The following is a 27,513-nucleotide window of genomic DNA, read 5'->3' as shown; positions in this document are numbered from 1 at the left end:
GAACTTTATTGACAAAAGTACCAGTGCCAGCTAAAAGAGACTGACATTCTACAAGGTACAAACAGATTATTTGTCTCTAGTTTTCTACAGGCAGAAAGCAGGTTGAAGAACCCGTTTGTCCACCAAAAAAGGTATATTCTCTAATGTCCTTTGCAAGTAACTAAGGAAGATGAGGGAAAAAGAATGATTCCCTAGAGTGCAGAACCAAGAGCTATGGAAAGATAGACTGGAAAGTCATTCTTAGGGAGCAGAAACAGTGTCTAATCATGAAACATAATTCCCTCCAATACAGGAACCTGACAACCATTGTCCAATGAGGTTTCCTAATTGTTATGGACCAGTGGCTGTCACCTGCTTCCATTTCTCCCCTTTGTGAATAAGAGTATTTTTTGTGATTATTGTCTCTATTCCATCATTTGTTGTATGTGATAAAAAGATACTTGCTCTTTTAATTCACAGGTCTCAATATCAAGAAGGACTATATCTGGACCTGATGTAGATCATGAGATCCTGGACTTCAAAGATGTGATAGAACTTTTAGGGGTTTTGGGATAGGAGTGGGTCTATTTTTACATGTGGTAAGTATATAATTATAATCAAGAAAGCAGATTGTGGTAAATTAAATCACTGGTCCCAATTCTTCACTATCCTGTAGTGCATTATGCACACATGAGCCTTTGCTATGGCTGCATGGTGAACAGTGTATTTCCTCATCCTCCTCACTCTGGGCTTCATTAGATGACTTTCTTTTGTATATGGGATGTCAGTGGAAGTGATATGAGCAAAAGCTTGAAATACTCTTGCATGCTGGGTTTTCCTGCTTGTCTTCTGTGACCAGCACGAGAAGAGCTTGTCCTGGATAACGTCTTTCAGCAGGGGCTCAGAATAGGACATGTGAAGTAGAGGCACTGTGCTGCAGCTGACCCTTGGGCCCACAGCCTGACGCAGACCTTCCTCTGTCAACCCACAAACGCACAGCTTAGAGCTGACCTGAACCTAACCTTGCGGTTGTAGTCCAGCCTAGCTTAGCTACATTACCACTGACCTACAGACCAGGGAGAAAAGATAATTGTCTTAAACCACTGACTTTGGAATGGGTTGTGCAGTAGTAGTGAGATAATCACTGACCAATATAGGTTATTGCAGTAATTCACAAGGCTATCATGGGAACTAGGACCAAGGTGGTAACAATGGAAGTGGTGAGAAGTAGGCAGATTCTGAGTATCTTTCATAGGTACAGCCCACAGGTTTTGCTGATAGATTGTATATGGGGTGTGAAAGAAAGTGATGCATTAAAGACGAATTCAAGGTTTTTGGCCTGAGCAAATGGAAGAATGGAGCAGCCATTTTTGAATGGAAGAACTTGGGTGTGGGGGAAGTTTCAGATTTGGGGGCAATATCAGGAGTCATTTTTTATATGTTACTTTTGAGATGCCTATAGACATCCAAATAGGGATGTTATGTAGGCAGTTGAATATAGAAGTTCGCAGGCAGAGGAGAGAAAGGTCTGGGAGTAATCATTAAGAAGATTGGATTTTAAAGCTACGAAACTGCAGGAAATCAAGTGAGTGTAGAAATGGGGTCAAAAGACTGAGCCTAAGGGCACGTAGCATTTAGTGGTTGGGGAGTTGAAGAGTTACCAGTAAAGGGAATTGAGAAGGAACAGCCAGAGAGACAAGAGGAAAACTAGATAAGTTCTAATAAAGTGTCATTCATATGTGTTGTTCTCATAATATCACATCCATTGCTTGCCTTTTCCTTTTCCTCCTTCACTACAAATATCACCACCACTAGATCTCTCTGTGTGTGTGTGTATGTGTGTGTATGGAATGCGCAGTGTTAGTCACTTTATGTGTATAACAAGAGAATTTACTGAAAAGGCTAACTCATCTCTTTTTTTTTTTCCTGCTATATACTCACTAGGGAAAAAAATCCCTTTTTTTCTCTTCTGGTCTCCTCTCCAGGTCAGGGAATCTAAGTCTTTGCATAAATTCTGGGTCCTCCCTTGATAATTCTCTAAGCAGGATGGCTCTGTCTGAGAGGGGAAGGTGTTAGAAGCTGGTGCTGTCAGTGGAATGGGAGGGACGAACAGCTGGAATCCTGGAGGAGAACTGATTTCTTTTCCTCTGTAAGCCTGGAGGAGAGGGGTTAAGGAGGGGAGGAAGGGGGATATTAGAGACTTGTGTTTAGCTAGCATGAAACTCTCTCTAGTGGCAGCAAGATTTTGGAAGGAGAAAGGCTGCCGGTATGAGTGGACATTAGAGAATGACTGCCACAACCTTGGAAGGGTTGGTGTGTATCAATTGTGTATGAGTGGCGATCACTTGGGGGAACCTCTGTTGCAGAGTCTGATAAAGGCTTAGTGCTAGGGAAGGGCAGTGAGACACCTGAAATAAAACTGCTTTGCAGAAAGAGCATGTCTAAGCCTAGGACAAGCATCAAAGTGTTTGTAGGAGAGTATTTGTTGTGACAACATATACCTGGTTTTAGAAGCTCCTCAGGACTGAGCCATCCTGGCTTGTTTTTGAGTTTTGGGGGAAGACTGACTTTGTGACTATAAACCAAGAGAGATGTAATCCTGGAACTAAATCATGGGTCATCCACTATGGTGCAGGCAGGATTGGAACCAGCCAGAGAATCGCCTCAGTCTGCTGGACTATGCTACAACATTATGGTAGAAGGCAAGAGCATTAACTAAATGGTAAGACTCCACTTTCTACGCTTTGTATTGGGAAGAGAACTGCACCCTTTGGTCTAAGACATGAACTCTCAGTTTCTTCAACAATCAAGGGTGGAGAGGCCTCAAAAGGAGAGACTGAACTTTCCAAAAATAAGGCTCTGGGGATTTGAATGGTTCATTGAAAACATAAAAGAGATAAAGCCTCTGAGTTTGTGAAACAGGCATTACCATTTGTATACTTAAAAACTTGGGAAGTTTTAACTGAAGAAGGCAGCATGATATGATAGCTTTTGCTTTTTCCAATATGATGTTATTAGTCTTGTTCTGTGTGGTTCTGGAGAGCAAAACAATAAAGAATTGTAAATTGCATGAGTGTAAGAACAAATATTCGCTATTAATTCCCAGCACATGAATAGTGCTCAATACATTTTCAATAAATGATTGAATACATGTATGAAAAATGAAAGCCAGTGGGTTAAACTTACAAGGAGGCGGGTTTTTTTTTTTTTTTTTTTTTTGAGATGGAGTCTTGCTCTGTCGCCCAGGCTGGAGTGCAGTGGTGCAATCTCGGTTTACTGCAACCTCCACTTCCCAGGTTCAAGCAATTCTCCTGCCTCAGCCTCCCAAGTAGCTGGGATTACAGGTGTGTGCCGCCATGCCTGGCCAAGTTTTGTATTTTTAGTAGACATGGGGTTTCACCATGTGGGCCAGGCTGAAGGAGGCAGATTTTTGTCCCAGCTTATCTTTCTAAAAATTCCAAAATTAAATAGACTATCCTTAAAAAGCAGTGAAATTCTTTATCACTAGGAGTGAAACAGGAGCTAAAGAACATTTTTGGGGCATGTGATAGAGAGGATTTATTCATTTGATAATGGTTAAAACACATAACCTCTGAGATCTCTGTAATCTCAGATGCTTTTGTTCTGTAATTCTAAATCCAAGGGTCTCTATAGATAGGCTTGAGACAAGTGTAAACAAACTCATGATCTCAGAGGAATCTTCAAGTGGCATGTTTCAATGGTATGCTTATTAAACAAATGCTCATGACAGATTTTCACAACAGCAACGAATGTTACTTCACAACATCAAATCTTCCTTCCTCAGGAAAAAATGACATTAACAAGAAGGTTGATGGATTTGGATTATTTTTCATGTGTCCTGGAGGTAAAACCAGTGTCCTCACTTGTTTTCCTCTTTTTCCTCATTTTGAAGACTATCTGTTTTCATTTTCTTTACCTCCTCTCTGGCTACGTGTCCCCGGAAGGCAGCTTGGATTTTGACAGCAGCAACCTCTTCTTTTTCCTTATCTTCCTCAGAAGAGTCCTTCATCGAAAGGAGAAAAAGTAAGAGACTCTTTAAACATGCCGTATTTTTGATGCCATAAAAATAATGCAATGAATTTAATCAATTTAGGGATGCAAGAGAGTTGTTGCTTCCTGAGGGAATTTCATATATTGTCACATGGTATATGTACCAAATGGCAAATGCCAAAATAGCAGCATTTTGTTCGCCTGAGACATAAAAAGGAACTCAGAAGTTTGAACTTTGACATTGTAGAGAGTGAGTTCTTCTTTCTTATGAAGACTAGTCCACAAGAGTCTGGAGTATGAAGAATACAGATAGATATTAGAAGACGTATCTTTTAATATGTCTCTGCAACGAAAGATCATTGCCAACTTTCTTTCCCCCAAAATAGTGTCTATTTAAGTTTCCTGAGCAATAACAATTTTTGGGGGGGTTGGGGGGACAAGAAAGAATCTTTGAGGCATGGTAAAAATGTTAAGGAGAAAGAGTAGTAAAGGTTATGTTTCAAAATAATCACAATTATATATAATGAATTAGAATAACTTCTCAGTTTCTCAATGATTAGCTAATCATAGTCACACATTTAAAGTGAGGTGCCAAAGAGAAATCTATTTAGTCCAATAATGTCAGTTTTAACATGGTTGGTTGAACTTTGGCACATACCCTCTTTTAAAAAAAATTGGGTATAAATTTTTAGCTCTAAATTTACAGACAGTAAAATGCATGAATCTTCAGTGTACCATTGAATATATAGCTTTTAATATATCTTTTAAAATTATAGAAATGACATGTATACACTTTAAAAACTCAAATGTCACTGGCAGTGATAATTTTCTCCCTCTATCCAAATCCTGCTCCTGGGAGATACCCATTATTATGAGTTGAGTATCTACATCCTTCCAAAATTTCTCTATATGCAAATATATTCATATGGGTATATATATATATATGCCTTTTTATTTTAAAAATGAGATCATGCTAATCACAGAGTTCTGCAGCTACTTTTTCCATGTAACGATATATCTTGGTTCTCTTTTTCTTTGTTATTAGTCAGTGTATAACTCTGCTCATTCTTTTTTTATGACATCATTATATTATACTGATGTACCTTTATTTAATATTTACTCAATCTCATATTAATGGACCTTTGGGTTGCTCAAGCCTTCTATCCCCCCATTATAAACAATGAGACAAATCTAGCTCTTAAACTTTTAAATGCAAACAGAATGGTACAAAATTCTTCGAGACGACATCCTAATATAGGCAAACAAATACACACTCAAGTTTGAAATCACTGAGATCCCTGCTCAAACTCAAACTCATGAAAACCTGTGTAAGAGCACCTATGAAAGATGTAAGGAAATTAAAACTCCCTTCTTGCTTGACTTCCTGTTACATCTTAATGTTAATCTTCCTGTTACATCTTAATGTAATGTTATTTCAGTACAACCTAATAGTAAATGAATAAAATCCATTTAGTCCAATAATGTCAGTTTTAACATGGCTGGTTGAACTTTGGCACATACCCTCTTTTTAAAAAAATTGGTTATAAATTTTTAGCTCTAAATTTACAGACAGTAAAATGCATGAATCTTCAGAGTACAATTGAATATAATTGAATACAATGGAAACTGAATATAATTGAATATAACAGAAAACAATACAATTGAATAACCTGTACATCTTTTTTTTTTTTTTTGAGACTGAGTTTCGCTCTGTTGCCCAGGCTGGAGCCCAGTGGCCGGATCTCAGCTCACTGCAAGCTCCGCCTCCCAGGTTTACGCCATTCTCCTGCCTCAGCCTCCCCAGTAGCTGGGACTACAGGCGCCCGCCACCTCGCCCGGCTAGTTTTTTGTATTTTTTAGTAGAGACGGGGTTTCACCGGGTTAGCCAGGATGGTCTCGATCTCCTGACCTCGTGATCTGCCCGTCTCGGCCTCCCAAAGTGCTGGGATTACAAGCTTGAACCACCGCGCCCGGCCACCTGTAAATCTTATAGGGAAAAGCAATGCATCACTGGGTAGGAAGTAGGGTATTCCTTGAGGGGATATCCATTCTGGCTGCCAGTTCTTGGGCAACTACCTGGGACCTGAGACATAAAAAGGAACTCAGACGTTTGAACTTCGACATTGTAGAGAGTGAGTTCTTCTTATGAGGCCTAGTCCACAAGAGTCTGAAGAATATAGACTATGGTGTACTGGTAAGTGTTTTAACAACTGGCTCTCCAGAAGAAACAAAACCCTGATTTGCAGTGCTTGCCATGGTCTTAATATTCTCACTGTTGCTGACTTCAAGTTATTAAAGTGACATTACCGAACATAGGCCTTTGAGGGTGGACTTTGGTATGTTCTTTTTTTTTTTTTTTTTTTTTTGAGGAGTCTTGCACCGTTAGCCCAGGCTGGAGTGCAGTGGTGCGACCTGGGCTCACTACAACCTCTGCCTCCTGGGTTCACGCCATCTCCTGCCTCAGCCTCCCAAGTAGCTGGAACTACAGGTGCCTGCCTCCACAGTCGGCTAATTTTTTATATTTTTAGTAGAGATGGGGTTTCACCGTGATCCGCCTGCGGCCTCCCAAAGTGCTGGGATTACAGGCGTGAGCCACTGCACCTGGCCTCTGCTATGTCTTGACTGCTTGGATGTAGTACATCAGGCACAAAGGCATTTTGGTAGAGGGTTATGCATGGAAGATAAATAAGCCACATTGTTGTAAAGCCATTATTTTGGCTGTATGTAATTCCCTGTGATTTTTCCTTTTGTTATCTCTGAACATTTGCCATTGTGTAGTGGTGACAGCACCAATTAGTGAAAAATTCCCAAAGTGGAAGATGAATCTGAAGGATCATGACTAGGGCTGTGAGTTCTGTCTGCCCTTCCCCATAGGGAGATTTTTCCATCCATGAACAATCTTGAAAAATAAGATTTAATTTTTAAGGGAAAAATGAGTTTTTGATCATAAAAGACATGGCTGAAAATGATCTACCAGTTAGTTTATCACTGATGTTAATTATCTGGAAAAGTAAAATCATAATTTTGACAATAAAGATAACAGACATTCATATTTAGAGTTCAATTTTAAATTGGGCAATAGCATTCTTTGTAGGAATCCAATAGTACATGAAAAATGTTACATACTAAGATGGTGACTGATGTCTCTTCCTCCTTCCCAGATATCTGAGACTTTTCTTGTTTAGGATCACTTTTCTCAGGTGGTTCTTGCTCCTGGACAGATAGAAGAGAGCCAAATCAGCAATGTTTCCAAAATAGCAAAATCTTGTATCAAACTGCTTAGAAGTAATGAAATATTACTTTAAATTACTGAGAAATAGGGGGAATTAAATACTACATATTTATCTTTTAATAAGGAAAATACATTGAAACAAGAAGAAATAATAAAAGCTCTTAAGGGAATATGTGTAAACAAATATTAAAGACCAAATAATTGGCAAAAATGTTTGATCTGTTGCTTTTGGAATGTGTGTACCACTGTTTTATGTTAAAAATAAACTACTGTCCTATACTAAAAGTTGGTAAGATGATGTAATGAATCCTGAACAAAGTATAAAAAAGAGGTTCCAATAGTTTCTAAAATAGGAATAAAATAAATGACATTGTCTTCCAGAATGTGACATCAAATTGACTTTTTAGTGACATTTATGGATTAAAACTAGTCAAAGAAGTAACTTTTGCTGTGGAGTTTTGCTTTATGATTTAAATATAAAAGGAGAAACCACCTCTGCCAATTTTGACGTGGCTATTTAAGTCTTCCTCCATTGCTAATTCACACCTATGGAAAGAGCTTCTTTAACTCATAAAACCAAAATTTAAGAATATATAAGTTAATCAATAAAGCCTTTACAATTAAAAAAAGAAACACCCCAAAATTTCTATGTGACACAAGGATTTTAACATTTTTCAACATTATTCCTTTGATATTGATAAAGCATGAATACAAATAAAACATGAGCTGCCGGGCGCAGTGGGTCAAGCCTGTAATCCCAGCACTTTGGGAGGCCGAGACGGGCGGATCACGAGGTCAGGAGATCGAGACCATCCTGGCTAACACGGTGGAACCTGTCTCTACTAAAAATAGAAAAACTAGCCGGGCGAGGTGGCGGGCGCCTGTAGTCCCAGCTACTCGGGAGGCTGAGGCAGGAGAATGGCGTAAACCCAGGAGGCGGAGCTTGCAGTGAGCTGAGATCTGGCCACTGCACTCCAGTCTGGGCGAAAAAAAAAAAAAAAAAAAAAAACATGAGCACAGAGAATCTAGTAAAATGGAAATAAACAGAACACACCCATATCTGCAGGCACAAATGCATGGAACTTCACTTTCAAACTCGTGTAATAAGTGACAGCTCCTTCTTCAGGAAAGTCCCCAAATCTACTGGAGAACACCACCAAAACTTGAACTTTGTTAATTCTTTTCAGTTCTAATATCTGCTGTGCTTTGTGGCTAATAGTACTACCTCAGTTGTCTAGAGCAGTGTTCTCAAATTTTAATGTACCTACGAATTATTCTGGTGATCGCTTAAAAATATAACTTCTGATTTGTAGACCTGGAGTGGGGCCCAATACTTTGAATTTCTTCTTTTTCTTTTATATTTGTACAAATTTATGGAGTACATGTACAATTTTGTTACATGTGTTGATTGGTGATCAAGTAGGGCTTCTAGGGTGTCAGTTACCCAAATAATGTACATTTTAGCCTTTAACCAATTTCTCATTATTGTCCCTTCTCCCACCACTCCTCACTCTTCTGAGTCTCCATTATCTATCATTCCACTGTCTATGCCCATTTAAACACATTTTTTCAGCACCCACTTATGAATGAAAACAAGCACTACACGTCTTTCTGTGCCTGGCTTGTTTCACTTAAGATAATGGCCTCCTGTTTCATCCACGTTGCTGGAAAAGACATGACTTCATTCTTTATTATGGCTGAATTGTATTCCATTGTGTATATATCCCATATTTTCCTTATTCATTCATCCATTGGACAGACACTTAGGTTGATTCCATATCTTTGCTGTTGTGAATGGTGTTGCAAACAACATAAAAATGAAGGTATCTTTTGATGTATTGATTTATTTTCCTTTGGGTAGATACCTAGCACAGAGATTGCTGGACTGAATGGTCGTTCTAGTTTTAGTTATTTGTGAAATCTCCATACTGCTTTCGTTAGAGGCTGTACTGATTTACATTCCTGACAACAGTGTGTAAGAGTTCTCCTTTCTCTGCATCCTTGCCAGTATCTGTTATTGTCTTTTTCATAATAGTCATTCTGAGTGGGGTAAGATAATATCTTATTGTAGTTTTGATTTGTACTTCTCTGATAATTAGTGATTTTGAGCTTTTTTTTTGAGACGGAGTCTCGCTCTGTCGCCCAGGCTGGAGTGCAGTGGTGCGATCTCGGCTCACTGCAAGCTCCGCCTCCCGGGTTCACGCCATTCTCCTGCCTCAGCCTCCCGAGTAGCTGGGACTACAGGCGCTCGCCCCGTTGCCCAGCTAGTTTTTTTGGTATTTTTTTAGTAGAGACGGGGTTTCACTAAACCCCTTGTTTAACATCCTGGTGTTAGCCAGGATGGTCTCGATCTCCTGACCTTGTGATCCACCCGTCTTGACCTCCCAAAGTGCTGGGATTACAGGCTTGAGCCACCGTGCCCGGCCGATTTTGAGCATTTTTAAATATACCTGCTGGACATCTGTATGTCTTCTTCTAAAAAAATCTCTATTCATATCCTTTTCCAAGTACTTTTTCCTCCCTCCCTCCCTCCTTTCTTTCTCTCTTTCTTTTCTTTTCTTTTCTTTCTTTTTGAGACAGGGCCTCACTCTGTTGCCCAGGCTGGAGTGCACTACAGCCTTGGCCTGTGGGCTCAAGTGGTCCTCTCACCTTAGCCTCCCAAGTAGCTGGGGCCTACAGGTGCACACCACCACATCTGGCTAATTTTTTGAGTAGATGGGTTTTGACATGTTGCGCATGCTAATGTCAAGCTCCTGGGCTCAAGTAATCTTTCTGCCTTGCCTCCCAAAGCCCTTTGCCCACTTTTTAATGGGATTACTTATTTTTTGTTGTTGTTGAATTGTTGGACTCCCTTGTGTATTTTGGATATTAGTCCCTTCTTGGATGAATAGTTTGCAAATATTTTCTCCCATTCAACAGCTTATGTCTTTTTTTTTTTTTTTTTTTTTGAGACGGAGTCTCGCTCTGTCGCCCAGGCTGGAGTGCAGTGGTGCGATCTCGGCTCACTGCAAGCTCCGCCTCCCGGGTTCACGCCATTCTCCTGCCTCAGCCTCCCGAGTAGCTGGGACTACAGGCGCCCGCCACTTCACCTGGCTAGTTTTTTGTAGTTTTTAGTAGAGACGGGGTTTCACCGTGTTAGCCAGGATGGTCTCGATCTCCTGACCTCGTGATCCGCCCGTCTCGGCCTCCCAAAGTGCTGGGATTACAGGCTTGAGCCACCGCGCCCGGCCAGCTTATGTCTTCATTCTGTTGATTATTTCTTTTACTGTGCAGAAGCTTCTTAGTTTAATTAAGTCCCATTTGTCTATTTTTGTTTTTGTTGCCTGTGCTTTTGTGGTCTTAGTCATACATTCTTTGCCTAGAGCAATATCCAGAAAAGTTTCCCCTAGGTTTTCTTCTAGTATTTTTATAGTTTTAGGTCTTATGTTTAAGTCTTTAATCCATGATGAGTTGATTTTTGTGTACAATGGGAGATAGGGGTCCAGTTTCATTTTTTTACATATGGCTCTCTCCGATTTTGCCAGCACTATTTATTGAAGAGGATGATATCCTTTCCATAATATACGTTCTTATCAGCTTTGCTGAAGATCAGTTGGCTATATGTCCATGGCTTTATTTCTGGCTCCTCTCCTCTATTCTGTTGATCTATTATCTGTTTTTATACCAGTTCTACGCTGTTTTGGTTACTATAGCCTTGTATTAGGTTGGTGCAAAAGTAATTGCAGTCTTTTCCACTAAAGTAATAGCAAAAATGGCAATCACTTTTGCACCAACCTATAATATCATTTGAAGTCAGGTAATGTGATGTTTCCAGTTTTGTTCTTCCTTTTCAGGATTGCTTTGGCTATTTGGACTCTTTTTTGGTTCCATATGAATTTTAGGATTGTTTTTCCCAATTCTGTGAAAAGTGAGTTGGTACTTTGATAGGGATAGCAATGAATCTGTAGATTGTTTGGAGAGGTATGGTCATTTTAAAGATATTAATTCTTCTGATCCATGAGCCTATGATGTTTTTCCATTTGTTTGTGTCATCTTCAATTGATTTCATCAGTGTTCTGTAGTTTTTCTTGTACAGCTTTTTCACCTCCTTGGTTACATTTACTCCTATGTGTTTTTTAAAGGTATTATAAACGGAATTGCCTTCTTGATTCCTTTCTCAGTTAGACTGTTATTAGTGTATAGAAATGCTACTGATTTTTGTGCATTGATTTTGTATCCTGCAACTTTATTGAATTCATTTAACAAATCTAAGAGTTTTCTTGTGGATTTTTCTAGATATAAGATTATATTGGGATTCAGGCATGGTGGCTTATGTCTGTAATCCCGGCACTTTGGGAGGCCAAGGCAGGATGATCGCTTGAGGCCAGGAGTTTGAGACCTGCCTGAACATAGCAAAAGCCCGTTTTTACAAAAGACAAAAACATTATTCAGTGTGGTGGCACATGTTTGTAGTCCTAGCAACTTGGGAGGCTAAGATGGGAGGATCCCTTGAGCCCAGGAGGCCAAGGCTACAGTGAGCTATAATTACACCATGGCACTCCAGCCTGGATGACAGAGTGAGACCCCATCTCCGAATATATATACATATATATATCAGCAAACAGAGATATGTGACTTCCTCTTTTCCAGTATGGATGCTTTTTATTTCTTTCCCTTACCTTATTGCTCTGGCTAGGACTTCCAGTACTATGTTGAATAGGAGTGGTGAAAATGGGCATCCTTGTCTTGTTCCTGTTCTTTGGGGGATTGCTTTCAACTTTTTCCCATTCGGTATAATATTAGCTGTGGGATTTTTGTATATGGCATTTATTGTTTTGAAGTATGTTCCTTCTCTGCCTAGTTTGTTGAGGCTTTTTTACCATGAAGGGATGTCGGATTTTATCAAATGCTTTTTCTGCATATGGTTTTTGTCTTTCATTTTGTTGATGTGACGTATCACATTTATTGATTTGCATATGTTGAACCATCTGTGCATCCCTGGTTTAAAACTGATTTTATCATGGTATATTACCTTTTTGATGTGCTGTTGGATTCTGTTTGCTAGTATTCTGTTGAAGATTTTTGAATCTATGTTCATCAGGAATATTTGTCTGTAGTTTTCTGTTTTTGTTGGGTCCTTGTCTCATTTTGGTATTAGGGTGATACTGGCTTCATAGAATGAGTTAGGAAGAATCCGTTCTTCTCAATTTTTTGGAATAGTTTCAGGAGGCTTAGTATTAGTTCTCCTTTGTATGTACAACTGGGTAGAATTTGGTTGTGAATCCATCCAGTCCTAGGCTTTTTTTTTGGTGCTGTTGGGGTGGGGGAGATTTTTATTACTGAATCAATCTTGCTACTCGTTATTAGTCTGTTCGGGTTTTCTATTCCTTCCTGGTTCAATCTTGGTAGGTTGTATGTTTCCAGGAAATTATCTATTTCCTCTAAGTTTTCCAGTTTGTGAGTGTGTAATTGTTCATAATGGTCTCTGATGACCATTTGTATTTCTGTGCTATCATACCTTCTTTTCATTTCTGAGTTTGTTTATTTGGGTCTTCTCTCTTCTTGGTTAGTCTAGCTAGCCATTTATCAATTTTACTGTCTTTTCAATGAACCAAGTTTTTGTTTTGTTAATCCTTTGTATTGTTATTTTAGTCTCTATTTAATTTAGTTTTGCTCTGATCTTTGTTCTCTCTTCTGCTACTGTTTGGTTTGTTCTTGCTTTTCAAGTTGCTTGAGGTTCATCCTTTGATTATTAATTTCTAATCTTTCTGCATTTTTGATGTAGGCATTTATTGCCATCGACTTCTCTCTTAGCACTACGTTTTCTGTATACCATAGGTTTGGATATGTTGTGTTTCCAGTTTTCATTTGTTTCAAACAGTTTTTAAAAATTTCTGTCTTAAGTTCTTTTTTAATCCAATAAACATTCAGAGAGACATGTTGTTTGATTTCCATGTATTTGTATCATTTCCAAAGTTCCTCTTGGTATTGATTTTTAGTTTAATTCCACTCTGGTCTGACAAGATACTTGATATGATTTTGACTTTTTAAAATTTGTTGAGACTTGTTTTGTGCCCTAACATAATATGGTCTATCTTTGAGAATGTTCCATGTGCTGATGAAAAGAATACATATTCTGCAGTTGTTGGGTAGAATGTTCTGTAAATGTCTGTTAGGTCCATTTGCTTAAAGTCAGGTTTCAGTCCAGTGCTATCGTATCAATCCATTCTCATAGTGCTATGAAGAAATACTTGAGACTGGGTAATTTATAAAGAAAAGAGGTTTAATTGACTCACAGTTCTGCATGGCTGGGGAGACCTCAGGAAACTTATTATCAAGGCAGAAGGCACCTCTTCAAAGGGTGGCAAGAGAGAGAATGAGAGCAGGGCAAAGAGAAAAAAGCCCCTTATTAAACCACTCCGCAACCCATGATTCCATTACCTCCACGAGATCCCTCCCATGATATGTGGGAATTATGAGAACTACAATTCAAGATGAGATTTGGGAGAGGACACAGCCAAAGCATATCATTTGGCCCGTGGCCCTCCCAAATCTCATGCTCTCACATTTCAAAACAGAATCATGCCTTTCCAAAGTCTTAACTCATTCCAGCATTAACCCAAAAGTCCAAGTTCAAAGTCTTATTTGAGACAAGGCAAGTTCCTTATGCCTATGAGCTTGTAAAATCAAAAGCAAGTTAGTTACTTCCAAGATACAATGGGGGTACAGGCATTGGGTAAATACACCTGCTCCAAAGGGGAGAAATTGGCCAAAACAAAGGTGCTACAGGTCCCATGTAAGTCTGAAATCCAACAGGGCAGTCATTAAATCTTAAAGTTCCAAGATGATCTTCTTTGAGTCCATGTCTCATATCCATGGTGTGCTGATGCAAGAGGTAGGCTCCCATGGCCTTGGGAAGCTCCACCCCTGTGGCTTTGCAGGGTAAAGCTCTCTTCCTGGCTGCTTTCACGGGCTGGCATTGAGTGTATGCAGTTTTTCCATGCGCACAGTGCAAGCTGTTGGTGGATCTACCATTCTAGGGTCTGGAGGACGGCGGCCCTCTTCTCACAGCTCCACCAGGCAGTGCCCCAATGGGGACTCTATGTCGGCTCCGACCTCACATTTCCCTTTTGCACTACCCTAGTAGAGGTTCTCCATGGGGGCTCTGAACCTGCTGCAAACTTCTGCCTGGACATCCAGGTGTTTCCATACATCCTCTGCAATCTAGGTGGAGTTTCCCAAACTTCAATTCTTGACTTCTGTGGACCCACAGGCTCACACCACATGTAAGCCACCAAGGCTTGGAGTTTGCACCCTATGAAGCAATGGCCTGAACTGTACATTGGCCCCTTTGAACCAGGGCTGGAGTTGAAGCAGCTGGGGACACAGGGCACCACGTCCCGAGGCTACATAGAGCAGGGGAGCCCTGGGTCTGGCCCAGAAAACCATTTTTCCCTCCTACACCTCCAGGATTGTAATGGGAAGTTGCTGTGAAGGTCTCTGACATACCCTGGAGACATTTTCCCCATTGTCTTGGTGATTAACATTTAGCTTCTCATTACTTATGCAAATGTCTGCAGCCAGCTTGAATTTCTCCCCAGAAAATGGGGTTTGCTTTCTATTGTGTCATCAGGCTGCAAATTTTCCAAACTTTTATGATCGGTTTCCTCTTGAGTGCTTTGCTGCTTAGAAATTTCTTCCGCCAGATGCCGTAAATTACCTCTCTCAAGTTCAAAGTTCCACAGATCTTTAGGGAAGAGGCAAAATGCTGCCATTCTCTTTGTATAGTAAGAGTGGCCTTTACTCCAGTTTTCAACAAGTTCCTCATCTCCATCTTAGACCACCTTAGCATTGTCCATATCACTATCAGCATTTTGGTCAAAGCCATTCAACAAGTCTCTAGGAAGTTCCAAACTTTCCAACATTTTCCTGTCTTCTGAGCCCTCCAAATGGTTCCAACCTCTGCCTGTTACCCAGTTCCAAAGTTACTTCCACATTTTTGGGTATCTTTATAGCAGTGCCTTACTCTCTGCAGTACAAATTTACTGTATTAGGCTGGGAGCAGCGGCTCATGACTGTAATCCCAGTAATTTGGGAAGCAGAGGTGGATGGATCACTTGAGGCTAGGAGTTTGAGACTAGCCTGGCTAACATGGTGAAAATACAAAATACAAAAATTAGCTGGGCGTGGTGGCATGCACCTGTAATTCCAGGTACTCAGGAGGCTGAGGCAAGACAATCATTTGAACCCAGGAGGCGGGGGTTGCAGTGAGCTGAGATTGTGCCACTGCACTCCAGCCTGGGTGACAGAATGAGACTTTGCCTCAAAAAAAAATCACTGTATTAGTCTGTTCTTATGCTGTTATGAAGAAATACTCGAGACTGGGTAATTATTAAGAAAAGAAGTTTAATTGATTCACAGTTCTGCATGGCTGAGGAGGCCTCAGAAAACTTACAATCATGGTGGAAGGCATCTCTTCATAGGGTGGCAGGAGAGAGAATGAGAGCTGAGCAAAGGGGGGAAAAGCCCCTTATTAAACCATCACCCCCCATGATTCAATTACCTCCCACTGCATCCCTACCACAACATGTGGGGATTATGGGAACTACAATTCAAGATGAGATTTGGGTGGGGACACAGTCAAATGATATCAGTTACTTTGTTTATTTTCTGTCTAGATAATTTGCCTAATGCTTTCAGTGGGGTGTTGAAGCCCCTCACTATTATTGTATTGTAGTCTACCTCTGTCTTTAGACATAGTAATTTTTTTTTAAATGAATCTGGTTTTTCCAGTGCTGGGTGTGTATATATTTACAATTGTTATATCCTCTTACTGAAATGATCTCTTTATCATTATAAAATAAACTTGTTTGTTGTTGTTTTTTACTGTTTTTGACTTAAAGTCTGTTTTACCTAATACAATTATAGCTATTTCTGCTTGCTTTTGGTTTCTGTTGGCATGGAATATCTTTTTCCACCTCTTTACTTTCAGTCTATATGTTTTTACAGGTAAGGTGAGTTTCTTATTAGCAGCATTTAGTTGAATCATGTTTTTTTTTTTTTTTTTTTTTTTTTAAGAAATCCATTCAGCCAGTCTATAGCTTTTATGTTGAGCATTTAATCCATATATGTTTAAAGTTATTATTGATATGTAGAGTTTTGTTCCTTTTGTCATATTGTTAATTGCTTTCTGGTTATTTTATACATTATTTGTTTCTTTTTCTTTTACCGTTTGTCACTGTGGATTGGTGGAATTCTGTAGTGGTGCCATTTGATTCATTTCTGTTCCTCCTTTGTGTGATCGCTTTAACAGTGAGTTTCATACTTTCATGTGTTTTCATGATGCTAAATGCCATCTTTTTGCTTCCAAGTTTAGGATTTCCTTGAAGACTTCTTGTAGGGTCAGCCTAGTACAGACAAATGCCCTCGGCATTTGCTTGTTTGGGAAGCACTTTATTTTTCCTACATTTATGAAGGCTAATTTTGCTGGATATAGAATTCTTGGCTGATAGTTGTTTTCTTCCAGCTCTTTGAATTTTCATCCCATTCTCTCCTGGCCTGTCAGGTTTCTGCTGAGAAGTATGGTTATTAGTCTGATTGGGTTTCCCTCACAGTTGATGAGATGTTTTTCTCTTGCTGTTTTTAGAATTCACTCTTTGACTTTAGATAGTTTGATTCTAATGTTCTAATGTGCTGTGGTGAAAACCTTTTTTTTTTTTTTCTTTTTTTGCATTGTATTTGTTTGGGGAATCACTGCACCTCCTATATCTGGATGTTTAAATCTCTTGCTAAACTTGCGATGCCTTCATCTATTATTGCATTAAATAGGTTTTCTAAGCCTTCTGATCTTTTTGTCCTTGGGGATACCAATAATTCAAATATTCAGCTGATTTATGTTGTCCCAAATGTCTTAAAGGCTTTGTTTATTCTTTTTTATTTTTGTCTTACTGGATTGTTTCAGATATGTAATCAAGTTCTAAAAATTTTTTGTTCTACTCAGTCTAGTCTATTGTTAAAGCTTTTGAATGTATTTTATATTTCCTTCAATAAATTCTTCAATTCTAGAACTTATGTTAGGGTTTTTTAAAAAATAAAAATCTATCCCCTTGTAAAATTTTTCATTCATATCCTGAATTGTTTCACTGAGTTCTTTGTATTGGTTTTCAGATTTATCTTGCACCTCACTGACCATATTTAAAAATCAGTATTTTGACTTCCTTATCTGAGACTTTAAGAATTTCATTCCAGTTACGATCTATTGCTGGAGAATTGTTGTGTTAATTCTGGGGTGTCATATTTCCTTGTTTTTCATGTTTCCTGTGAGACTCTGAATTTCTATCAAGTTTCCAGTTGATGCCAATAATGCTGATACCACACAGCCTTTCTCAACCAGCATTCATTATCTGAACCATGGAACACAGAGAATGTTTTGAGTGGCTCTTTTCTCAATTCTCCCAAGGATGGTACCTAACCAGAACCACTCTAGATACAAAGCAGGACACTGATTCCTTACATGCAATTAGTGCCTTTGGTTTAGGCCTTAATTTTTTTGAGGAAACTTGGTTGAGAAAGCTGTCTTTGTAAAGCTGCTGAAGAGAAAGATAGGCTCAGACTCTGAAAAAACTATACCATTACCATCTTTAATTCTAACCAGTCTATTGTACAAATGATATAATTAATATCAATGATAATGAAATAATTGGACTAATAGTGTTTTGGTCTATGAAATATCATCTATTAATTCAGTAATTATTTGTGGAGTACCTGCTATTGCTTAGCACTGTGATGCTGAAAACATTTGAAGAATAAATGATGAAATAATTATTCATAACTTTTAAGCACCTTCTTCTTGGTGCTCATTGTTAAACTTAAGTGAAATATCTGTACATGACTCAGATACTTTAGAAAAATATTCTCATAAAAAAATCCCAGCACAATTAAAAAGATTTAATAAGCTATTTGTGATGCCTCCTCACATAATTCTCACAATTCTGGGGATAGCCTAATAATCACTAGCTGTTGACAGAGAGAAGAAATAGCCAAATCCAATAGCTTCAAAGGACCATACCTCGAATGCATGATTGTTATAGAAGCGGTCTTCTACCTTACTCCCCCATTCTGCTGGATCAAAGTTGGTTTCTAAATAATAAAAATATAGTAACTTCAGATTTACTTGAATTCATTAAGGTAAATGTAGAATAGTAACACAAATATAAGCTTCTCTTTTCACATTATAGGTTCTTTACTGACAGTCCAAAATCTTACTGACATTGTACATAGCCTAGCACTGCAGACATTACCCGTGATTATTAAATATATAATAATCCACTGAACATTGGATGAGCCTTTGGGGATATTTAGAAAAGCACTAAAAACATAATTTCTGCCTTCATAGAATTTATAATAAAAAGGGAAAAAGAACAAATGCCAGTACTTAAATATAAATGTAGACACTTAGAACATGTATTAGTAAACACAGAAAAATGTATAAAACTAAATGCTAAGTTGTCGGAAAGTTTGGAAAAATGAAGGATGGGAGAAATTTTTTTTAATGAAGTATATTATGTAGACAGTTGACATAGACAAGGAGAGGTATTTATTTTTGAACAATTTTTTCTTTAACTTTATATTATGAAAAATTTCAAAGTTAAAAAGTAGATAGGATAACAAACTCCCATAAGCATATTGTCTAGATTCAATGATCAACCCATGATTTATTTTATCTATAACCTTTTCTTCTGATTATTTTTCTGCACTTTCTTCTGGTTATTTTTAACCCAACCCCTCCCTTGCATCTTGTTATTTTATCTACAATTATTTATTTCAGAATGTATCTCAATATATACTCTTTTAAAATATAACCACAACACCATTATCATACTTCAAAATACTAAAAATATTAACAATTCCCTAATATCCTCAACTATTCAGTCAACTATCCAAATTTCTTCCATTGTCTGTTTATTTGTTGGTTCAAATCAGGACCCCGAAAATGGGCATGCACAGCCCTTTGTATGTCTTTTAAATTTCTTTTAAAGGAAAATCCTCCAGTCCCTATTCTTTCCTTGCAATTTATTTGTTGATGAAATTAGGTCATTTTCTCTTTGGAGTTTTTCACAGTTCAGATGTTTCTGATTATCTCCATGGTGGCTTTTAACAAGTTCTTCTGCCTTTGAATTTTCTGTAGACTGGCAGCTAGATGTATAGGTTTGATCTGATTCGGGTTTGATGGTTTGATTTTTTTTCTGCAAGTATACTTGATTGGTAGTGCTGTGTAATTCTGTCATAAAATTTATAATATCTAGTTACTCTTTTTATAATTTTTATTGGCCCCCTGATGATCTTTGCTTAGATCATTTCTTTAGGGGTTGTGAAATGGTAATGCTCTAATTTGATCAATACTTTTTTATTTTCTGGAGTAGTCATTAAAGAAAACTGTTGGGTTACTCTGAAGAACAGTTCTTACAGAAAAGAAAGGTTAAAGGTTTAGTTCTTTCCTTTTATTTATCAGTTTTCAGAATAATCAGTTGGATTCCTAGGATCCTCTCAAGATGACCAATGAGTGTTTTTTTTTAACCATCACAAATTCATGAATGTTTAAGAAAATGGATTCATTTCAATCCAATGCACATATTATTCTTATTGATGCTCTAATTATTAAACATTTGTCCAGTGGTAGCTTATTCAGGTGCTCAAATGTTCCTGAGTCCTTTGGAAACAGCTCTAGCAACCTTTGATAGCTTCCTTGTTTTCTGGTATGGCAAGACGTTCAGCCTAATCTTGTATATTTCCTGCCAAGTTCATGAAATTAGCTTGTTCTCCAAGAAGCCCTCATTCCTGGGAATGGTATTTAGAGATGAGAACCTAGAAGCTGGGTGCTCACTGGTACTAGGTTGGTCATTGTTTTGAGGCCTTTAATGTACAGAGTTGGAAAATACTTCTTTCATTTTTTAAAGAGAAAACATGAGGTTACACTGATATTTTTCAACTCAAATTTAAGATTACAGGATTTTATTAACCTCTTTCATCTTCATAATTGTATGTTATTTTTCCTACACCAAAAATCTTATTCCTAATAACACTAGCTTAGTTCCTTACTTGCTTTGTTCTACAATACATACATTCAATATATAATTTCAGAATAACCATACCATAATATGATTAACAATGATTACTGAAAGCAGCTTAAGGGTTTTTATTTTTAAGTTCATTTTGTTTTTAGGATATATGCACTAGGCATGTACAGTCAAATTGCTCCATTTTAATATCACTTGAAGTAATTCCTTTCTGTGTGGTTATGTCACCCGATCTACACTAGTTAGGCTCATATGTTTCACTTTGCTTTTACATTTTAGAAACTGCTTTTCTTGGCCGGGTGCGGTGGCTCATGACTGTAATCCCAGCACTTTGGGAGGCCGAGGGGGGCGGATCACCAGGTCAGGAGATCGAGACCATCCTGTCTAACATGCTGAAAACCCGTCTCTACTAAAAATACAAAATTAGCTGGGCGTGGTGACAGGCGCCTGTAGTCCCAGCTACTTGGGAGGCTGAGGCAGGAGAATGGCGTGAATCCAGGAGGTGGAGCTTGCAGTGAGCCAAGATCGGGCCATTGCACTCCAGCCTGGGCAACAGAGGGAGACTCCGTCTCAAAATAAATAAAAATAAAAATAAAAAAGAAACTGCTTTTTTTTTTTTTTTTTTTTTAGCTGGAGTCTCGCTCTGTCGCCAAGCTGGAGTGCAGTGGTGCGATCTCAGCCCACTGGAACCTCTGCCTCCCAGGTTCAAGCCATTCCCCTGCCTCAGCCTCCTGAGTAGCTTAACAATTTTAAATTTAAAATTATAACTATGTTAAACTTTTATGATTCCAAATTCAAGATATTTTCTACAATGTTCTCTCTAATCTACCCTGTTCACTTTCTCCTAAAGGTAAATGTTAAGTTTTTTAAAGATTTACTTTTCCATTTAAAAATAAAAACAAAGCTGGGCGTGGTGCTTCATGCCTGTAAACCCAGCACTTTAGGAGGCGGAGGCTGGCAGATGCTTGAGCTCAGGAGTTCAAGACCAGCCTGGGCAACATGGCAAAACCCTGTCTCTACAAAAAAAAAAAAAAAAAACCAATCTAAAAACAAAAATTAGCCCAGCGTGTCTGTGCATGCCTGTAGTTCCAGCTACTTGGGAGGCTGAAGTGGGAAGACTGCTTGAGCCTGGGAGGTTGCAGTGGAGCCACGATCCATGATTACACCATTGCACTCCAGCCTGGGTGACAGAGCCAGAGCCAAACCCTGTGGCAAATACACACACACACACACGCACACACACACACACACACAGAGTTATATATTCATATCAATCTCTTTTGTTAAATGATAGCACACTGGCCAGGTGTTGTTTCTCACAGCTGTTATGCCAGCACTTTGGGAGGCTGAGGCAGGAGGATCATCACTTGAGCCTAGGAGTTTGAGGCCAGCCTGGACAACATTGTTAGACCCCCGTTTATATTAAAAAAATGGTAGCACACTAAGCACACTTTTCCCCATCTTGCTGTTTTCACTGAATATATCCTGAAAATCACTCTACAGTATCATCCATAGTATTATCGAGAGGTCTTTCTCATTTTTGAAAACAGCTATATATATAACTCAGTTGTGTAGATGTATTATAGTTTGTTCACTCAACCTCCTATGGATATTTGGGTTGTTTCTACAAAGAATGATGCACTGAAAAGTGTAGAAGTGGCACTTCTGGGTCAAAGGTTAAATACATATATAATTTTGGTAGGTATTGCTAAGTTCCCCTCCTGGAAGTTATGGCATTTTGCTTATCTACCAGCAATGTATATAAATGCTTATTATCCCACAGAGTATGTTGGCTCTTTGCCAATGTAATGGAGGGGTTGTTATTGGTAGCTCAGTGTAGTTTTGATTTGGACTTCTGTTACTATGGATGTTTGAATATCTTTTCATAAGTGCCATTTATGTTCATTTTTGCGTGAATTGTTTGCTCATATCTCTTGCCAATATTTTCTATTGGGTTCTATAAGCCTATAACACACTGTTTTTACAAACTATTTATTTATTAGGGCTATTAACTCATTGGGATGTAAATTGCAAATATTTTTTGTCTTGTGTAGTTTTGTTTTCCTCACAGTGCTTTTTCTCATGTAAAAGTTTACTTTTATGTTGTCAATTTATAACAATCTTTTCTGTAATTGCTTCCGAATTTTTGAAGCAATTAAAGCAATTTAGCTAGCAAAATTTTTTCTTCTCTTATAGAGAAATTCATCCATGTTTTCTTCTCATATCTGTATGGTTTCTTTTAAAAAACATTTATATACTCGACTAATTTGGAATTTGTCCTTGTGTATGATAAAAGAAATTGATCCAATTTTATCTTTTTCCTTCTTTATCTTAAAATAATAAAAAGTCCACCTTTTTCCTAGTGACCTGAAATACCATTTAAATCATATACTAACATGTTTCCTGTCACAAAAATAAAAATTAATAGTAGTAACCACCTATGATGAATGCTGGCAAGGGAATTCTTGCATTGTGTGGGAGACTGAGCCAGAGGTCCATAATGATTAATTTTTTTTCCTTTTTGAAGAGACTAAATTCTGATACTTATATCTTCTGGATAATTTGCCTTTGGTTGACATGGGTGAAATTCGGGGGGGGTGCTGACAATTTTTTCAAATGGTTTTACTCATTGTTTATTAGAGAGCTAGTGTCCTGAGACCATTAATCTGAATATCATTATTTGCTTTAATTATTGTGATCCAGTAACAATGACGCAAATGTTTTTATAATGGAATGTTTGAGTTCTAAAATTAAATAAATGACTAAAGACTTTTACTGCATGAATTTGTAGTTAATCTTATAATAAAATTAATGCTCATTACAATTCACCTCTTTTCCCAAATAATTTTTTTCCCCTTCCAACTTTTATTTTAGGTTCAAGGGACACATGTGCAGATTTGTTACATGGTTAAACTCTGTGTTAAGGGGCTTTGGTGTAGAGACAATTTTGTCACCAAGGTAATCAGCATAATGCCTGATAGGTAGCTTTTCAATCCTCACTCTCCTCCTACCTCTGCCCTCAAATAGGCCCCCAAGTCTATTGACAAATGATTTCTCTTAATAACTTTCCTCTTCTACATATAGTTTATCAAATGTGCTCAGTGGAAAATATTTAAAGTTTCAGATTGTGCAACAAATATTCACACTGACCGGATATGGAAAAGACCAGCAACATTCAGGAAATTGGCAGAGGTTTTGAGCTCTGTGAGAGCAGGGCATAAAAGGCAAGGGGTGGAGCTATGCAGTGTGTGTGGGAGTTATTTTAATTCCACCCTTGTGCCAGGTTTTCTTCCACTATAAAATGATTACAATTGAATGTTTGCTTGCTTGTGCCTGTTTCTAGTCACCTTTACCACCCCGTTGGAATACTGTAATAAAAAATAATGATGACAAGAATTTACACAAATTGGATATTCTAATCAAGAATGGCTTTCCGGGGGGTTGGGGCGGGGGTCACAGGAGTGGGGAAGGGGACTCACTGTGTTGCCCAAGATGGAGTGCAGTGGCTATTCACAGGTTTACTCATAGCTCACTACTGTCTTGAATCCCTGGGCTCAAGTGATCCTCTTGCCTCAGCCCCTGAGTAGCTGGTACTAAAGGTGTGCACCACCATGCCTGGCTAAGGATAGGTTTTTAGTACAAAACTGGTAAAGTCCTGACAGTCATAAACCTTCAAGGTTGGGGATTTATAAATTTTATTATGGGAGTGAAGGAATTTTGCTTTGGCTTTCAACCAAAGAGTTATTGTTAGTGGGGATCTGGGTCTCTGTGCAGGATGGAATTTAGCATAAAGAATATAAATTACGTTTCCAAGCTGGTAGTTCGCCTTTCAAAGCAGGTTGTCTGTGCCGTTATTGCAGAACAGTTTCATATACCCTAGTGAATATCAGTTTATTTAAAGAGTGCAGAACTCTTTTTGCAGCACTTATAATACTTACAAATGGAAGGAATCAAAATTGAAAGGAAACTACAGATACTCATCTCAGGAATAATAGTCAGCTGCCAGGGATGCACAAGAACAGTGTGCTGGAACGTGACGAGGGTAAACTATATGATCTTTTTTCCCCCACTGATTTCTCCTGAGAAATGTATGTTCTTTTGCAGTTACCTTCCACACTGCATGCCCATGAGAAATACAATGAAGATGGTCTGAATAATGAACTGGTAACCTTTGATAACACGAAACGAATTTAAGAAAACATATCAAAGAGGTACATACTGTTTCAAAGAGCAAGAACTGTTATCGGAAACTCCCTGCCTCATAAAGGCTTTCTGCAGAATGGAGATGGTCTTAAGCAAGTTTTACTATAAACAAATGCTTAGTTTCTTATTTTAAAAAATGACTAATTTTAGAAAGCTTACTCTCTCTTTTCTCTAGAAGGCTCTCAAAATAGACTGCTGCAAAAGCTGGTATATTGTCCGGTTGCTCTCTCAGAATCTCGCGTGTCAGCCCTTCAAGAAGATTCCCAAATCCTTGTGGAATTCGGTAGTGGGTGTTGGAGAACGGAATCGACATCTTCTTGGTAAGAACTGCCTATGGAACCTAAAGATTCATTAAAGAATACTGTCTTTAAATTTGTCTGATTTTACTTTTATAATCACAACTATGCCAACAAATTATTTCTGAGACCCACTTTTTTTTTTTAACTTGAATTCTTTTTTCTCTAACGCAACCCAAATCCATCTATTTCTTCCAAAGGGTTTTGAAATCTCCATTATGGATTAGAATAATACAAATATAGACCCATTCACTAGGCCAAATCATTTTTTTTAAACCCTACAAAAAACCCATAATTTTCAATATGACTTTTTCTCTTTACCCTTTGTATTCTCAAAAGGTAAGGGTAATTTTTGCTATCACACAGGAATTTGAGAGAATGATTGTTAAAAACTTAAATTGAATTCATTATCAATTGCTGAGAAGACCCTCTTTGAGGTCTATTTTTTTTTTTTTTTTTAAAGAGTAGAAATTAGTCCTGGTTCTAGAAATTAATTTGTTGAATGAAGAAGTTGCACAACCTTTCCCTTTGCTGCCACTTCTGAAGCATGGCCCACAATGCTTCGAACACCTTTGTACTGTGGAATGGGGTTGTGCCTACGTGTGTGTGAGGGAGGGATGGGATAGGATGGGGCTGTGTGCCATGATTTTGAAATCCCAGCTTCTAAAGTTTTAGAATTCTTATATTTTCCGGGTTCTTCTTGACCAGGCTGTCTCTTTCTGTCCTGAAATACAAGGGCCAGATTAAGGGTAGCTGCTAAGCAGTGGGCTGAGCTGCTGAGTATGAAAAGACCTGGCCTGTTAACGTGAGAGTGTGCGTCAATGCGGAACAGAGGTGGAAGCCGTGGTAGGGGTTCAGGTTGGGAGAACTAGGCGGTTTGATGAGACTATGGAGGGTTCTCGTTTCATCGCTTTTTTCTTTTCCTCCTTTGAGACGGTGTCTCTGGTCTGGAACTCCTGGGCTCCAGCGATGCTCCCGCCTCAGCCTCCCGAGCTGTTGGGATTACAGGCGCGCGCCACCACGCCTGACTCCTCTCTTTTGCTTTTTCTGAGGGAGTAGTAGATGGGGGTATCGAACCATTCTAGGGTGGTGAAAAGGGCTGGCGAGATTCTGAACCAATGTGGGCAGACGAGGGCGGGCTGAGGGGCAGACGTTGAGGACCCGGGATTTCAGATTCGTGCAGAATGGGCTGCCTCGGCTCCAAACGGCCCAGGGCTCCGAGGATGTGTCTGGGATGCGGAGAGAGTACAAGAGACGAAGGGAAAAGGATAGGTCTTGGTGTCGGAGAGGAAGTGGGAAAGCGGCCTCACCTCCTTTCTCTCCGAGCAGGAGCCGCCGGTTCCGGTTGTTTTTCTCGTTGCTGGGTAACCGTTTTTACTTTAAAAAAAAAAAAAAAAACTACGGCGGCCGAGAAGGGGAGTGCACGGCCCAGTCCTGAGGTCGCGGGAGGCTCCGAGGACTGCAAAAGGGTGGAGCCGGCCTCACCCCCGCCCAGGCCCCACCCTTGCCCAGGCCCCGCCCCCGCCGGGAGGCCACTTTCCTAGTCTCGAGCCGCGGGCGGATCCTTGCAAGCATGGTGGCGCCGGGGCTTGTACTCGGGCTGGTGCTGCCATTAATCCTGTGGGCCGACCGAAGTGCAGGTGAGGCGGCCCGGCTCGGCCGGACCCCTGCCCCTCAGCCTGTGCGGGCTCCAAGACCCCGTGTCCCCTGGGGGACACGGATCCGCGCCCCTTTCTCAAGGTCGACGAAGGAACCTAGCTAGCTGCTCGCGTCTCCGACGTAGGCCCGGTCTGCAGGGGTCTGCTGGGTTGGACCCCGGCCTCTCCACTTTCTCCACCCCCACTCACCATTCCTAACATGCAGCCTGTGCGCAGGAAGAAAGTGCTGTTTGTCTGAGTGGGGAGGCCCAAATGTGCCCAGAAAGAGGCTTTCGGGGTCCTGGAGTAACTGCAGGGGAGCTCGGAGGGAAGGAGGGGAAGCTAGTTAGATAATATTTGGAAACAGGTGACTGAATCTTCCAAAACATTTCAGCGCTACCCCCTCAGTGGTGCCCTTGGGGAGGGTTTGCTTCAGGCGGGGTTCCTTAGGGGAATTAAATTTTACTCGTTTAAGTGGTTATTAGGGCTAAGAAATACAACCCCCTCACTAGCTCAGATTATTTAAGGCTCAGTTTTGATTTCTGGTGCAGCTTACAGATACTGGTGGTGAGATAATGTGAGTGGCATAGGGGAGGCTGCTGGCTCGCTTTGACTGTTGTGCAGGTCAGATCTTGATCTTGCCATTGGAATACCCTAGGCTGGACACTGGGTCACGGTATGGAGAAAGCAGAAGGTACAACCTGTCTGATAATGCAAACTAAAGTGATAATAATGTTGGATTTCTTCCCTTCTTTTTAAAAACTCTCAAAGCGTGGATCCCAGCGATCCCTGTTAAGAAATGAAAGTTTGGGCAGGAGAACAGCGTGCAGAAAAATGAACACTGCTTTACCTGACACCCAGAAAAGTACCTAGATTCAGACAAACTGCAGGCCATAAATGATTGTTTAGAGTCTAACAAAAGTGCAAAATGCTAGCACTCTGTATGCGATTTCCTGACTCTTATCTCCAGTCAGTGACCTTTGAGATCCATCTTATGAGGTAGGGAGAAGATATTTTATTAGATTTTCAGTTAAAGGCTGTTTATTTTAGTGTCAGTATTTTATCCTCCTTTGGGTCGTATTGTTACATCACCTTCATTA

General features: G+C 39.4%; 2 protein-coding genes across 4 annotated transcripts in view; one reads left to right on the top strand and one right to left on the bottom strand.

The window, feature by feature from the left end:
• SPA17 (sperm autoantigenic protein 17) lies at positions 1-26,243 on the bottom strand. Of its 2 annotated transcripts, XM_011934572.1 has the most exons (6): positions 25,569-25,867; positions 24,640-24,820; positions 18,270-18,340; positions 7,117-7,203; positions 3,864-4,003; positions 1-2,134 (listed from the first exon to the last, which is right to left on the bottom strand). In XM_011934572.1, the coding sequence occupies exons 2-6, from the start codon at positions 24,791-24,793 to the stop codon at positions 2,068-2,070; spliced, it is 519 nt and encodes a 172-aa protein (XP_011789962.1). In that variant the 5' UTR covers positions 24,794-24,820; positions 25,569-25,867; the 3' UTR covers positions 1-2,067. The 2 variants fall into 2 exon arrangements, with proteins under 2 accessions (XP_011789962.1, XP_011789963.1); XM_011934573.1 differs by lacking the exons at positions 1-2,134; positions 25,569-25,867 and adding an exon at positions 26,087-26,243 and having other exon boundaries at positions 3,512-4,003.
• SIAE (sialic acid acetylesterase) overlaps positions 23,762-27,513 on the top strand; it is a 44,696-nt gene continuing 40,944 nt past the window's right edge. The window contains exons 1-3 of one of the 2 annotated variants that reach the window (XM_011934575.1): positions 23,762-23,876; positions 24,382-24,488; positions 24,656-24,800. Coding sequence is in view for 1 of the 2 variants with exons in the window: in XM_011934574.1 (XP_011789964.1) it covers positions 26,350-26,416 (67 nt within the window). In the remaining variant the exon portion in view is untranslated. Of the gene's footprint in view, positions 23,877-24,381; positions 24,489-24,655; positions 24,801-26,157; positions 26,417-27,513 lie in introns of those variants that run through there. The other variant, XM_011934574.1, reaches the window with a different exon arrangement.

This window comes from Colobus angolensis, unplaced genomic scaffold, assembly GCF_000951035.1.
Source record: "Colobus angolensis palliatus isolate OR3802 unplaced genomic scaffold, Cang.pa_1.0 Scaffold137, whole genome shotgun sequence".
Taxonomy (NCBI): domain Eukaryota; kingdom Metazoa; phylum Chordata; class Mammalia; order Primates; family Cercopithecidae; genus Colobus; species Colobus angolensis.
Note: the sequence above shows the minus strand (reverse complement) of the source record. Positions and strands in the feature narration are given on the sequence as shown.

Coding starts and splice junctions, on each gene's coding strand:
- SPA17 (XM_011934572.1), bottom strand. CDS start 24,793: ATGTCGATTCCGTTCTCCAACACCCACTACCGAATTCCACAAGGATTT. Junction 18,341..24,639: donor CCTTCTAGAGAAAAGAGAGA/GTAAGCTTTCTA, acceptor TTTATTATTTAG/AAACCAACTTTGATCCAGCA. Junction 7,204..18,269: donor ATAACAATCATGCATTCGAG/GTATGGTCCTTT, acceptor CTATCTGTCCAG/GAGCAAGAACCACCTGAGAA.